General features: G+C 40.7%; 1 protein-coding gene across 1 annotated transcript; it reads right to left on the bottom strand.

The window, feature by feature from the left end:
• Positions 1 to 8: 8 nt before the first annotated feature.
• nt5dc3 (5'-nucleotidase domain containing 3) lies at positions 9 to 14,779 on the bottom strand. Its single transcript, XM_061772612.1, has 14 exons — positions 14,435 to 14,779; positions 13,516 to 13,700; positions 11,823 to 11,897; positions 11,675 to 11,730; positions 10,788 to 10,878; positions 10,570 to 10,707; positions 8,068 to 8,128; positions 7,862 to 7,964; positions 6,472 to 6,573; positions 6,273 to 6,354; positions 6,060 to 6,146; positions 3,464 to 3,604; positions 3,284 to 3,348; positions 9 to 2,384 (listed from the first exon to the last, which is right to left on the bottom strand). Exons 1-14 carry the CDS (start codon positions 14,670 to 14,672, stop codon positions 2,111 to 2,113), a joined length of 1,698 nt encoding a protein of 565 aa, XP_061628596.1. The 5' UTR covers positions 14,673 to 14,779; the 3' UTR covers positions 9 to 2,110.
• Positions 14,780 to 14,956: the final 177 nt, after the last annotated feature.

Here is a 14,956-nt window from a genome sequence, read left to right as displayed (position 1 = left end):
AACACCGCTAATCAAACGAGGACATTTATTGCTCCACGTCCAGACAGATTTTTCAGAAATACTGCCGACAGATAACAAAACTTGACAGTTTATTTTCACACGTGATGGGTGGGCAGCCTCTCCAGAGATGTAACTATTTGTATACAAACAATTAAAATGTCAGTTTTCCTCAAAATGTCCCCTTTAAATATTCTAATAATTGAAATAACAGGTAACAACTGAAATCTACTACAAGATAAATAACATAAGACTAAAATTCTAGCATATTTGTGACATCTAAACAAGTACTTTCTGCAAAAGAAAACAAACAAACCTCAGTGCTGCCTTCACAGGACCTAAGAGCGCCAGTTTGAATACAGCAAAACAACACACGCAAAATACAGGCTGAAATGGGAGAAAAGTGGTCAGTAACTCCGTACAGTACAATCATGTGCGCCAGTTTAGAATCAAATTATCATGAAAAGCACGATTAACACCCACAGTGCCTCATAAAGCTATTACATGATCATTAACGCGGCCTGCAATGTAAAATGGTGCGTGTGAATATTACAGCAGCGACGTACGAGTCGAAGAAAAAAAAAAAAAAAGAAAAGTACCTCTACCACTAGGAGGTATCGGTTTCCACATCCTATTGTTAAGACTGCGATTGCAGCTTTTATTTCTAAATAAAACTCGTTTTAGAAGCGCACACATAAAAGCACGCGTTTACGCGGGGTGGGCAAACTTTTGTGCTCGAGCGCCACATTGGAGATTTTAAGACGGGAATATGGGTGGACCGAGTCATTCGCAGATGGAGGTGGAAAAAAAAAAAAAAGCCAAAATGTGTATGTAAAATGCCTTGTTTTAATAATGACATCATTTCAAATATTTAATTTGATATAATTAGAATTCATCAAGCAATATGTAATAATATAAGACCAACATTCAATCAAATAATAATAAACCTGCTAAATGTATATGTATGCTTTTCAATTTCATCATTTACTGCACGGGTGTTAAACTCAAGGCCCGGGGGCCAAATCCGGCCCCTCACACCATTTTATGTGGCCCGCAAAAGCATCATTTGAATCAACTGCCATGATTCTTGCTAAAATTTGTACCGTGTCAAATTGTCATATTTAAAAAAATAATAATAATAAAATGTTGATAGTGCAAGCATTTTTTTCCCCCATTACCAAACCCATTATTACAGTAACTTGATGGGGGGGAAGGTTAAACAGTAACCCTGTTTAACGTTAAAGGGCGCTGAAATCCAACGCCCTGCCTCAGAAATATCTTAACTGTATACCATTTTTCCTACTCCTCGTCTAAAAAAACAGATATCATTCATAATATTTTCATAATAATATTTTATTTTCATGATTTCATTTTTGTCCTTTTAGAGGTGACTCGGCAGTGCTGGGGCGGCAGTGCTGGGGCGGCACCCTCGCGCCCGCTATTGACAAGCCGCCAGTGAATACTAAGATGAGGCCATGAAACATTTCTATGGTTTCACAAAAATAACGGACCAACAATGTGGTCCACGACATAAACCAGTTTGACACTCCTGATTTACAGTATATAAATGAACTAATTATATGATGGGATTAATCAATCAAAGATGAATAAAAATGAATAAAAACATTAACAAAATATATTTGGTGGGGGCGTGCGGGAAGTGTTAATTTAATGCAACACATTTTAAGGGAGTATTATTGCATTTATTAAATAAATAGATTTAATACAATCAATTCTCGTTTTAATTTTGGAAAATAAATGTAAAATTCTTTTTTAAAAAGAAATATTTCTTCATTTTTATTTTTAATTTGAAGATCAAGAGTCTGTAATATTTGTTGCACTAAATGGACGTTCCCCCCACCCCCCCAAAAAAAAAATGGTTATTGAAATGTATTTCTTCTTCTTTTTAATTAATAAATGTAAATGATTGGTGGGCCGGATTCACAAACAGCGCAGGATGTAGGGGCCCCCGCGGGCCATACTCTGCCCACCCCCAGCCAGCCATCTGAACGCAAAAAGATGGCTGACGCGTTTCAAGCTTAATGGACAGAACTGAACTTGAACGATTTGTTTTGTTACGAATGAAAGCAGCAGCTCAGAACACACTGCAGTCTCACTTGAACGGGGACTCGCTCTCCCTGGATCCTGCGAGAGGAGGTCTGCGCTCCGATCCGACGGGAGTCTGCCCTTGCCCGAAGGGGGATTCGTGCTGCAGCGGGGTTCGTCGCGGGAAGAAGGTGTGCTGGAAGTCGTAGTTGAGCAGGCAGCTGATGGACGCCATGTAGACGTCGGCGAAGCGAGAGAGTCGGCGCGAGAAGTACGTGGGGTTGTGGTACGTGCGGAACAGACTCCCGAACTGAGGGTTGAACATCTGCTTGGTGTGCGGCCTGCACACATGACACATTAACGCGAATAACATTCCGGCATAGCTGAGTGCATTCCCTGGCAAAGTTGGTTGTGTGGGGGATTAAAAATAAACAACTGAGCTAATGCGGTTGCACAAGTGTGCACACCCTCTGACTGGCTGTGTACAGAATTAAGCAATCGCATTCAATTGACCTTCTAAAGTGCCTCTGCTTAACCCCATATAAAATTCTGGTGTTCTAGTAGGCTGTTCAGGAAATTCTTCAGTACCCCTTTCCTTCTTTGAACAACGAAATCCATCTAATGATGTGGAAGCTCTCTGCCGCTGTAGAGCTGTCAGGAAAAGCCTACTAGACCATTTGAACTTCATTTGGAGTTAATCAGACGCAGCAGATGGTGGCTGGTGTGCGCTTACTCCCTTTTAACACAAGTTTGAATGTGATTGTTGAATTCTGTGCACGCACATTATCTCACTTGTTGATTTTTAAATATCAAATATTATGCTATGATATATGAGGGAATGTCAGGTCTGGTTAAAGTTTTGTGGCTGTCAAAAAGGGCAGCATAGCGTTGTTGTTTTGGTGAAAATAGAGTGAGGTCACACTGTCTGATGCTTGCTTCCCACTACCATCAATTGTGGGATGTCGGATACCACTTTTATTCAGACCGATGACACTCTTGAGTACTCACCGATAGTAAGTACTGCTGCCTCTTGGAATTTTGATCCATCAAATTGACACAATGACAGATAATTGTGACCAAAGTCCTTTCCGACGCACGCCAATGTGTCAAACTGCCGCAGCGTAGCGCCAACTACTGGCGTATCTGTTATCGGGTACTCGCCCATTATTAATAAATTGTGACCACAACACATTTGAAGGCACACAGTTGACGGTCAAAAGAAAGACAAAGCCTCCTTTACCTCATAGCTTCTCGCTCTCGTATCCACTCCTCCACCACAGCCTGAGAGGCGGGATCTCTGTGCACCTGTGTGTGAGCAGTGTCGCGTGAGGTCATGACCCCTATCAGCGCGCCCACACATGCAGTGAAGCTGTCACATGTACGATGTCAAGTGCGAAGAAGCCGAGCCATTTCCGCTGACCTGCATCTGCTCAATCAGGCCCGTCAGTGCCTGCATCCAGCTCATCGTGTGCACGTACTCCTCCGTGTTCATGATCTTGATTTCCTTCCTCAGCTCAGGGATGATGGCTCCTGTCCTCCAGCCGTGCTTCAGGGTCAAATCCTTAATCGGGGGAGTTTTCAATAAGAACTGGGTGCAGACCTCCACGAAGGCCGAACAATCCGACACTCCATAATGCTCAATACGCGGGTGCCGACGTGCGTATGCGGGGGTCCGCTGATAACTGCAGCTTACTGAGTGTGTTGTCTAGCTCTGTATTGTATCGCACCCAGGTGGCCACGAATGAGCAGCACAATGTCCACTGAATTGAAGAAAAACATTTGGCGAAAAACTGTTCATTTCTTTACATTTTACTTATTATAATGATGTCATTACTGTATGTTTTTAGAAAGCTTAATATTACGGTCTATTCTCCTCATTTGGTAGCGTTTCTCTTGGCTGCACTGCTTCCAATATGTCGATGCTTTCTTTAAATAATCTGATTTTAAACTGCCGCTTGAAGCTCAGCTCAATGACGTCAGCATTTTTCTGTCTCCTGATTGGTTGGTCGGTCAGAGCAAAACTTGTTCCAACCAATGTCTACAGGCAAAACACGTCTGCAGTGAACTGCACACATTAATAAATTTAATTAATGGTATATTCATCTCTGCTGAGTATGGTATAAAAAAAAGTCTGTCTTTGTGTTATTAGAAAAATATTGATTATGAACTGCTCCACATGGCACAGTTGCATACATTTTTTTTTAATATATAATACTGTTTTCTATAATTGAGCCGTGAAAGTGATAGATATTAAGAGGTGGATTAAGCCCCTACTGAAGTCCCATGTAGCAAATGTAAGGCTCACCGTTGTGCACTATACAGCGCTTAACAAAACAATTCAAAAAGAGATCATCCAGCCTCATTAAGTGCTTTAATGCAGAATGCAGTTTTTTTCCGCAGGGGAACTTGGTGATATGCAGAAACTTGCAGTCACGATTCCCGCTCCTGTACAGTCCGTACACCGAGGCGGTAGGTTTTGTACCGTACTGGCGCGCACATGCACAGAGGATGCTCCATCTTCCTAAATAAGCGAGGCGACGTGTTTGACAGCTGGCCGCCAGCCACCGGCGCCGAGGCATTGTGCCAGAGATGTTAACACTGCCTTTCATTAACATCACTTAGAGCTGATCACACGCTCGTTCACATATTAATAATGCTGTTGTGGCTGCAAAACTAATGATGGCCACTTTAGCTCAAAGACAGCTGGTGGCCATCTGCCAGGATGCAGGTTTCAATAAGCCGCAATGGCAATAACGGCTGCAGATTGCATGTATATATGCTAGAAACCTAAAGTGCATGTAGGTTACAAGCACTTAATGTACAGTGTACCCCCGTTTATCGCGTGGGATACGTTCCAAACTCGCCCATAATTGGTGAAAATCCATGATAGAGACCTACGCGCTGAACAAAAATTATTGCAAGCATAAAATGTATAGAAAATGTATTGTAGTGTCTGTGCCATTAAGAGGCGGGGCCTAACAGGGTGGCGTGTGCCGTCAGCGAATCTGCATGTGAGTGTCTGGGTGTGAGCTGTGGCCAACAACAGTGTCTGCGTAGGCGTGCCCAATGTCTTAATGTGTTTTAATGTTCACCCAGGGTGTGATAAACAACTAAAAAGTGCATCAGCGACTGTGGCTCTACTTTCCCACATGCAAGTGCATTATGGGAACTATGCATGAGTGCTAATTCCAGATTCTTGCTATTTGCAGCAGGGATCAGTCTATCGCCCACGAATAGTGGAGGAACACTAGGAAAACCAATAAAAATATGATCACTTGCAAAAAATAATTTTAAATAAAATAAAAAGAAAAAAGAAAACTGGGCGAGGGTGAGTGAATTATGAAGACTTTATACATGGCAGGGAACTCTAATTACAGCGGCTGACGTGCGACCCAATACAGCACTAATTAACTGGTGCTCCATGTTTCTTTCTCTCAAAACACTCCATATGGTTGTGTAAACGCTAAGAGGTGCTGTCATTCAGCCAAAATGTCAAACAAAAAAAACATGGTCACGGCTACAACTACTGTATGGCTAATTGTTGCGCAAAGATTCCCCCTGGTGGCTACAAGCAGCATGAGGATGGCATCAGAGGAATCTGAATCAGTTTACGGAGCAGTCATGACATTATTGCTACTCTCACCATGACATCACCCTCTTGTGTGTGTGTGTGTGTGTGTGTATATGTATGTCCGCACACACACACACACACACGCGCACAAAAGAGGGTGATGTCATTAAGCAACGGCCAACAGTGTAGCATCACATGTTGTCAGACAATATAACGATACTGGCACGGATATTTTCTTTATCCCTTCCAAAAACCACAACTATAACTGCATCTTACTGAGAACTGCCTCCGTGTGAACGTATGCCTGTATTACACTCCCCCCAAGTGGCCAAGATGTGCAAACGAAAAGGAACAGCGCAATGTCCATTGAATTGAATAAAAAAAAATACATTTTTAAAAAGTAATTTAACTAACCTTTGTCGCAATGTGTTTGTGTGCTGCTTACTGCCAAGTCGCTGTAGATGTGATCGCCAAAGTAGAGCACTTTGGATCCTCTCCAGCCAGTCAGTCTCAGGAACTCATACAGATTTCCCTTCAGGCGATTAAAAACATGATTTTTTTATTATTATGATTTTTTTTTTTTTTTTTTTTTTTTAAAGGGGTTCAACCAAAGTGTCATCAGACGTTTGTTTCTTTTTAACTTCTCTGTCATAAGCACCTGTTTGTAGATCTGCCCTTTGTCCAACTTGTGAATTCTGTCCCACAGTAGAGCACCTTTGTCGGTGACGCGCCTGAAAGGCCTGCGAGCACAAACATTGCTCACACTTAATTATGAGGCAATCCACATTTAGGGCGCAAAAAAAAAAAAAGATCACATTTATACCCACAGTCACGGAGACACAGACACACTTACTTACTTTCTCTTGTCGTTGAAGAAACCGGGTTTTTCAGCCTGAACTATAACTACATCAAACAGGTCCCTCCAGTCCGTCCCGACGATGTAGTTCATGCCTCGATCCCTAAGGGTTGCAACAAACCGCAGCCGTTACTTTGTTATGGAGGGCAAGGCGCCCGACTTAGAGGTATTTCGAATTTCAAGCTTTGGGTACGCTGACGCTGAAGTGCAATGGAACAACTGGGACCCCTAGTGTTCTTATCGGTAAACATGTTTTGAGGGACCACATGTGCTATATGTATTCTACTATGCTTGTGCTGAACAACGTGGCGCGAGCATGTCAAGGAAGAAAGATTTTGCTATATTACAATAATATAAAGAGAAGAATCAGGCGATAAATAAACGAGACTGTGGATATTTCAGATGCTCTTGGCAGTGCTCACCCCATTCATTGACTGTACGCAACAGAGACTCTCCACACTTTGATTTTGGGCCACAGGGACGTATGAAATTATAAATATTAAGCATTATTGTAAAACATAGTATATATACTGTATATACCGTGGACGCCAGGAATAGGGGCCGAGCCGGACTGGGAATAGCAAAAAGTTTGATGAATGTAACAGTTGTGTAACTATTGTGTTCAAAAGTGTAACTATGAGTCTAACATATTCAAAATCTCAGAAAAACTAATAGATTGTGCCACAAGGTGGCGCTTTGAAGTCATGTTTGGAAAGATATGTCATGTTTGAGACTATGGCGGAAGAGCACATGACCAAAGAGAACCAATCACAAGTGTCGGCTTTAGAAGGAGGAAGTGGAGAGAGAAAGAGAGAGAGAAAAAAAATCTGAGCTTTGGTAGCTATTTTGCAAATGTAGTTAAAAATAATCACGGGAATTTGCAAAATCAACTCTATTTTAATTACACATTTTCTCCAGGTAATGTAATGGATTACAATTACATACATTTTGTAATTAACCTATGTAATCTCAAAACATTAACAGTAATTAGTTACTCGAATATGTGTTTTAATACTTTTAAATGTGTTTGAAGTGTGAAGAAGGCGTATAAAGTTTGTATTTATTTATTTATTTTTTTAAATGATCTGTCTTACCGTGGGTTTTGGCCTTTTGCGGGTGCTTCTGGAATCTGGAACGTATCCCCCGCTATAAACTGCATTGGGGCGTTCACTGTATTGTACTGTAGATATGTATACACTCTTATAGGTAGCCTAGTACAGTAATATCCTATTACGTGTTCACGTTGCCATTCGGTTCTTATGTTTTTAAGACTCAGAGATAACGTTTGTTCAACACATTACACTATCATGGAGCTATTAGGTTAGGTTAATTGCAGTAATTAATAATTACACCCGACCCCAAGTGCTGATATGCGTGATGTGTCCACTTACACGAAATCAAAGGGGCTGTTTGTGATAAGGAACATTTTCTTCCCGTGCTCGGACAACTTCTTCAACACCGCGTGGCTCTGCTCACCATAGCAAATGTATTTCCCTGCAAACACAATACAGAGAAACATTGAACGATTTTAACATTGTTTGGGCTCCCTGGGAAATACAATGTTGTGTTAACAAAAATAAAATAAAATGCACATTACCAATATCTGCCTCCACCGCTCGGTACATAATGCCCTTGACGTGAACGTCTCTGATGGCTTCCTATCAGGAGGAAAAGCGAGGGGGGAAAAAAGTCAAAATTTTGAGTCCAGATAGGTTGTGTTAGCATGCAGCTGATGGAGGAGCAACACGCTTTGGTGTGGAAACACCAAAGAAAGTGCAGTGTGTCTGTGAATACAAACGAGGAGGAAGAAGATGAAGAGAGCCGGCTACATTCAACGCTATCATTGCGTTGACAAAAAAGAGCTTTTTGAAAAGGCTGCACAGACATTGCTCATTCCGGACACCAAAAGAGAAGAAAACATGGAGGTGGGTGAGCAGCTGGAACAAAAACAAGCTACTATTCCATTTTTTCGGCACTGATACCGATACTTGGTGCTACACTAGTCGGTATGCTTTTTATCGCAGCATACACGAAAAGTCCGCAAACCTGCTTTCCACGTTTGGTCACGTGACGTTCGCAACACAGCCGCGAGGGCAGTTCATTTTGTAAATTTCGGTCGACAGCATCTTATTCCACAAATGCAATATTAATCAGAATACCATGTTTAGACTAGTCGGGACACATACAAAAATGCATTTATTTCCGCTTTAAGAGTGATTTTATTTCCTCCCCAATCAATCTGCTCTGAAAACGTAAATGTTGAACCTGTTTGATATTCACGATCTTCTTCCATTGCTTCTACTATTAATTTTTGTTCTTTATTTTCCGGCAGTGCGGATGCCTTGTGGCACAACGCCGCCTCTCACAGATCAGTCTTGGTACTACAAAAGACATCTGGTTTGGGGGAGGAGACTCGCGATTGTCGGTGGAGATTCGCTGAAGTGTGTGGTGAGCTGTGTTGGTCACCTCGAGTATACCACACACTGTAAGAGCAGTAAGAACATGACGATTTTTGGGGTCTCCCACATTTTCAAAATCGTTTACGACATAAAAATAAATAAATAAATAAATAAATGTAAAAAAAAAAATATATATATATATATATATATATATATATATGTATATATATATACACATACATATATATATTTACACCCACTTTAGAGGATGAATAGAAAAGGGTTAGCTTCGTGCTAGTATAATCGCTTCCATTTGCAAGATATAAATGTATAGATATAAATATCTTTATATAGGCAGACTGGTTTGTTGTGGTTTAGAAAGAGAAACTGTCAAGATGGTGTCCTTGAAAAGTCATCAGCATCCCAATTGAAACACTGCCGGTGTGTGTGCGTGTGCGTGACAGCTTTTAATGACAGCCATCCATCAAAAGATGATCGAGTGTCACAGAGACGTAATAAACGGGATCGCCATGACAGCCGCGCTTCAAAGGACGAATGGTGTTGCTCTGTGATTGCTGTTCTCTTTCTGGAGCCGGCAGCACAGCTGTCCAAAGGAATGAGCGCACGTTTATAATTACACACTGGCCCCCGTAACGGCTAAAATTGGGAAGCCATCGGATGCTCGGCGTGTCACGCACACGTCGCTACACGACCGTCGCGTGAATGTTTGGTACGCACACGGGATGAATCACAGCAGCACATTTCGCCCCAACTCATCTAAGCGCATAAACGAATTTAGCGTCTGCAACCTCAACGGGGCCCCCCAAGAGCAATTAACATTCAATAGGGTCTGGAATAGTATTTTTTTTTGTTTTTTGTTTTGTTTAGTTTTTTTGTGCGGTGAGGAGTAAATTGAACCCTTGCAGCGAAAATCCATAAGTAAGCGACACCCACCCAAAATGGTTTGTAATTCCCTACAGATGCCACAAGATGGCAGCAAAGCATGTTTTCTATTAGATTAGGCTGTGGCCTGACTAAATGAAGCTCCTCCACCCAGCTCAACATAGTTGCTGGGCTCCAGGAGGTCACCAGATTGCACCAAAGCAACATTTTGTATTAGGCTTTGGCCTGAGCACCAAAATAGTAAATAGGTGAGTTTTCAGTGAATAACGTTGGTTGCCCTCCAAAAATGCGCGAAAGGCAAATTTGCGGTGAATATGCAGTTTCGAGTACTGCTTTTCAGTTACATCTTGATTTAATAATTGATTCATTATTTTCTTATTTTATTTAGAATTCTTTTATAATTTTGTATATTGTACATTTTAAGTTCATTTATATACTGTATTTAAGAGATTTCATTTGTTCTTGCATTTTATTGCTGTTCTCGCAATGATTTCTTGTACATTGCAGTTTTTTTTTTTTTTTTTTTTTCAAAGCAGAAATAATAAATCAGACGACATTTACAGTTAACGCAGCATATTAATTTTTTCCCCCCTACTTTTAGTAAGCCAAGATGATATTCAGTATCCCACTTGGTGCTTTATAACTTGGAATGTTATGTAATTCTTTTTTAAATTATATTCATTAGAATCCCTCAATGTGAACTTCAACAACAAATGATCAATCATCAATATTACTGGCAGGAATAGAGGGCCCCAAAGTCTAATTTTTCGCCGTCCAAGTCCGCAAGATTATTTCACCTTGACGTCTTTGTACAAGTGCACCGGCTCGTAGTCGATATTGTGCTTCATGAAGAAGTCGTTGACGCACGACAAGAGGTTCATCTCTGGCAGCGAGAAGATGTCCATGAACTGTTTCATGGCGTGACCGTGAGAACTCTGCAAGAGAGAGAAGAATACCCTTCCATTCTTCTCGTGTCTGCACGAGCTTCGGTGCGTCAGAGCGGGACTGGTTTTACCTTGCCGTAGAAGTCGCTCATAATCTCGAGAGGGACGTGGCAGCTGTCGTACATGGCGATGACTTCCTCGTCCGGGACTGGATCAAGACCCCTGGAGACATTTTAAAAAAAATAATAATAATAATAAAAAAAATAATAATAATAATTAAAAAAAAAATACACAAGGATTCACTTTTTACAACTGGAGATGCAGCAAATTTATTTTAAATTCAATGAAGTATATATGATTAAATTGAAATAACATGACATAATATTTCAAAAGTAAAAAATACATTGAATAGATAAAATAAAATAACATGATAAGGGACAATAAATACAATGCAAAAAAAAAAGATAAAATAAATATTCAGGGCACTGGTTTCCCTATAATTTGTCCTGATTTTTTTTTTTTTTTTTTAAACACATTTACTGCCATTGACGGCTTTAGAAGTCAAATATCCATGTTAACTGGGAAGGCTGGCAGTGAATGACTTAAAAAGAATCCATAAACATACTACATATAGAAATAGCAAACTGTTGCAATCACAAACCCAAACAAACAAAATGAAATATGAATAATTATCTTGATCTTATTAAATGTTACATTCATTAACTTATTAAATGCCATTTGTTACTTCAGGGGCTCACAGACCATTTCAAATAATACATATGTGTATATAATAAAAAGCAAGTCTTTTTTTAATATTAAAGATGTTATTATGCTGTGAATGAAGGTAGAATACAATGCCTAAAGTCTAATAACTATTTTTTTGCGTAAGATCTTTTTACTTGAAGCACTTTATCCATAATTCCAGCACTTTTAAAACCTTGGAAATGACGCACTAAAATGTCCTTTTTGCATCCAAAACGGTCTACAGCCCTGACCTGTAATTGTGTATTGCTGATACCTGTAAACAGTCCCCAGCTGGATGTAGTGGAAGGCGTCGATCTTCATCAGCAGCGCCTATCACAACACAGTCAGTATTCACCACACTCCTGGACAAGACGCAGTCGTTATTCATCTTTATGTGACTAAACAAAGTCAAGAGTTCGAACCTTCTGAACATCATAGTGAAGGCCCCTTACGGCAAAATTGGGAATATACTCATAATCTCGCAGGCCCTCTGGATACTGAAAAAAGAAAAAATCAAATCAAATCATCTTTTAATGACACAACAAATAAGAAAAAGTAGCAATGATAAATAATAGTGACAAACTGAAAATTTGCAATTTTTTGAAGGTTTAAAATCACCAATCAGTGAGTTTAAAAAAAACGATAACCGATCACAAGATGGAGGAATGTCTATTTAAATGACCTGTTCATTTACTGTATGTACTTGTGTACTGAATTGCTCCAAAAAAATTATATTTACAATAAATAATGTATCTTTGTTCCTCTGTTTATGCCAGTGGGGCGTAGTGACAGACAGAGCAAATGAATGGTCTTCTATTAGATGGCAGGAAGTAAATACGGTCATTAATGTATCCACTTTTTGCGACATTTTTGTTTGTTGGTGTGCCGTGAGATTTTTCAATTGTAAAATATGTTCCTTGGCTCCATAAAGGCTGGAAATCACTGCTCTAGTCAGATCGTGTATTCTAAACAGTCAGGTCAAACCAACATTACAACGTAATTCAATGACTTTATTCGTAATTAAATGACTTCACCCACACCGAAACTTTAGAGCCTCATTCGACAGAACGGCGGCATGTTTACGTCCAACCGTTTGTGGTACCGCTAGCTTGCTAGGCTACATAACATTTTATTGCCTGCTTGCGAGCCGTATCGTATTCAAAGTACGTGAACATACCTCAAGCGAGCCTTAAAACGAACGTCTCTCTTGAGCACCGGTGACCACCAACACACGGTTTTCTCCATATTGTTTTTATAATAGTCGGTGCGACCCACTCTTGTTGTCGTCACCACGGTAACGAGTTGATCGGATCGGCGAATGATCACAAAGCCGATCAGCATAAAATGCTAAATATCGGCCGATACCGATCAGCCGATAAAAATCTGTGTAAAGTCTAGTTTAAAATGACCGTAACACCTATGCTAATTTCTGTTAACCTGCTTATAGCATTCCACATTATGTTAGCATTGAGCTAGCAAACTTTTGTTAGACGCACTTACGTTTTGATTGAACATTGTGGTCCTCAAAAATACATTTAATTCTCATTTGTAGTATGTGCTGCTTGTACGTTGTTGTTCTTAATGCGTGCTTAAGTCGCAGTTGTTTGAAGGTTTACAATTACCGTAAGATCTATGCTAACTGCTGATAGCCTGTCTATGTTGTTTCACATTACATGTTAGCTTCAAGCTAGTAGATTTTCCGAATGACATGGTTTGGTTGAACATTTTGGTGTTTAAAATAATAGACAATGTTTATTTATCTTTTATATGCTCTGTTTGTATGTGTTGCTGCTCCATGGGCTAAAGAAGCAGTTATTTGAAGGTTAGGTTAGTACTTAAATTCAATAAAATTGTATTGTTTGATGAAACATTTTGGATTTTAATGCTCTTTGGTTTGGTGTGCCAGTTTGACTACAACTGGGAGTGACAAAAAGCTGGAAGCAAGCACACTTGCCTTTTAGTTGGAGAACTGTGCAAGCAAGCAATGTTTTTTAAAACATTGTTTGGTATTTCAAGTGTGTGTGGTGTAAAAAAAATAATAATAATAATTGAAAATAAAGAAATAAATAGTGGGTTTAGTATAAATGTGTCAGGTTTTGGAGAGGACGCACGCACCCTTTGCTTGCTGATGAGGATGTCCCGAGCTATGTTGAAGATGAGCGTGTGGAGCTGACGGGAGTAGAAGGCCAGCGTGTAGTCGTAGTCGAAGCCGTACACCTCCGTGTCCCGCAGGCTCATCTCGTTGTTGGCGAAGATGCTGTCGGGGTCCACGGAGGCGCTGGAGATGGACGGCATGACATCTGACAGGAGACGCATGACAATGATGTTGCCTTTGTATAAAAAGGACTGCGATATACTATGCAATGTTCTAATTCAGTATAAACATTCGACCAAGATGCCTTAAGTTGGCGAAAAAGCACTACTTTTGACTAACTGAAGCACCTCAACTCACTTCGACATAGTTCCTTGGCACCTAGAGGCCCCAAAATGGTGCCAAAGCACTACCTTTGTCTGAATGAAGCTTCTCAACTCATTTCAATATAGTTCCTTGACACCAAGATGCCACAAGATGGCGGCAAAGCACTACTTTTTTCCCCCTAAATGAAGCTCCTCAACTGACTTCCATAAAGTTCCTCAGCACCAAGTCACGATACGGTGCCAAAGCACTACTTTTACTGTATTACTGCATCCTGAGCACGCACGTGGTTGTTGTTTCACTTGCCTTATGAGAGGGTCCCTGAAAACGTTCGCCCCTCTAAGGTGTTCCTGTACACAAACGTTTCGAGAAACTTCTGCTCTAAATGACAAGGTTTAATTATAAACCTCTCTATAATTGCACAACTGCTGTCTGCACATATTAAAGGCCTCCTTCGAGTTAAGTCCCTTTACTTGGTACTCGCTGCAGTTGAGGAAACAAACGAACCCAGGGGACTATTTATTTACAATGCAGTATTTTCACAACAGTAGCAAATACGAATGTAATAAACATGATGAATGACAGGGTAAAAAAAAAAAAATGAGAGCAAACTTTTACCTTGAGTGTGTTTTTTGGTGTGGTTGTAAAGAGACCACAAGGTCTCTGCCGAGCTGCTGCTGCTGCACACCGACGACGCTCCGTGGCTCCGAGCCCACATACGCTGACGGAAAAGCAGCTCACTCCGCCCGCGGGACACCCAGCCGAAACGGTGGCGCGCCTTCAAGACGTGACAACAGAGCACGCTGGCCTTCCCCTGCGTCAGGAGACGCGACAGGGGCGCCGACCAGAGCGCCATTATTGCTGATAGGCAGCCCAAATAGTTCCACTGCAAACGAAGGAGCAACGACCGCTATTAAGACGTCACTTCCGTGTTCGGCGAGTCCACAGCCAATCAGCGACGCGCTGCGGGCACGAGCATATATAAAGGTTTACGAAAATTAGATAATCCTTTAATGAGTAAAATCAACAGTTTTTGAAATAGCATAATATAATGCATAACACAAAAATGAAAACCGTATTGATAAAATGTCTAAAAGTCACCAGAACGTCGTGTAAACCTCACTTCCGTGTTTGGTGAGA

Source organism: Phyllopteryx taeniolatus, chromosome 5 (assembly GCF_024500385.1).
Source record: "Phyllopteryx taeniolatus isolate TA_2022b chromosome 5, UOR_Ptae_1.2, whole genome shotgun sequence".
In the NCBI taxonomy this organism is placed as follows: Eukaryota; Metazoa; Chordata; class Actinopteri; order Syngnathiformes; family Syngnathidae; genus Phyllopteryx; species Phyllopteryx taeniolatus.
The sequence above is the reverse complement of the archived record's forward strand: the minus strand, read 5'-3'. Positions and strand labels throughout refer to the sequence as shown.

What these genes read in the sequence shown, in the direction of transcription:
- nt5dc3 (XM_061772612.1), bottom strand. Translation starts at nt 14,672, where the DNA reads ATGGCGCTCTGGTCGGCGCCCCTGTCGCGTCTCCTGACGCAGGGGAAG. An exon ending in TGAGCGACTTCTACGGCAAG is followed by an intron (nt 10,708 to 10,787) that starts GTAAAACCAGTC and finishes TCTCTCTTGCAG; the next exon opens with AGTTCTCACGGTCACGCCAT. An exon ending in GCCTGATTGAGCAGATGCAG is followed by an intron (nt 3,349 to 3,463) that starts GTCAGCGGAAAT and finishes GCTCACACACAG; the next exon opens with GTGCACAGAGATCCCGCCTC.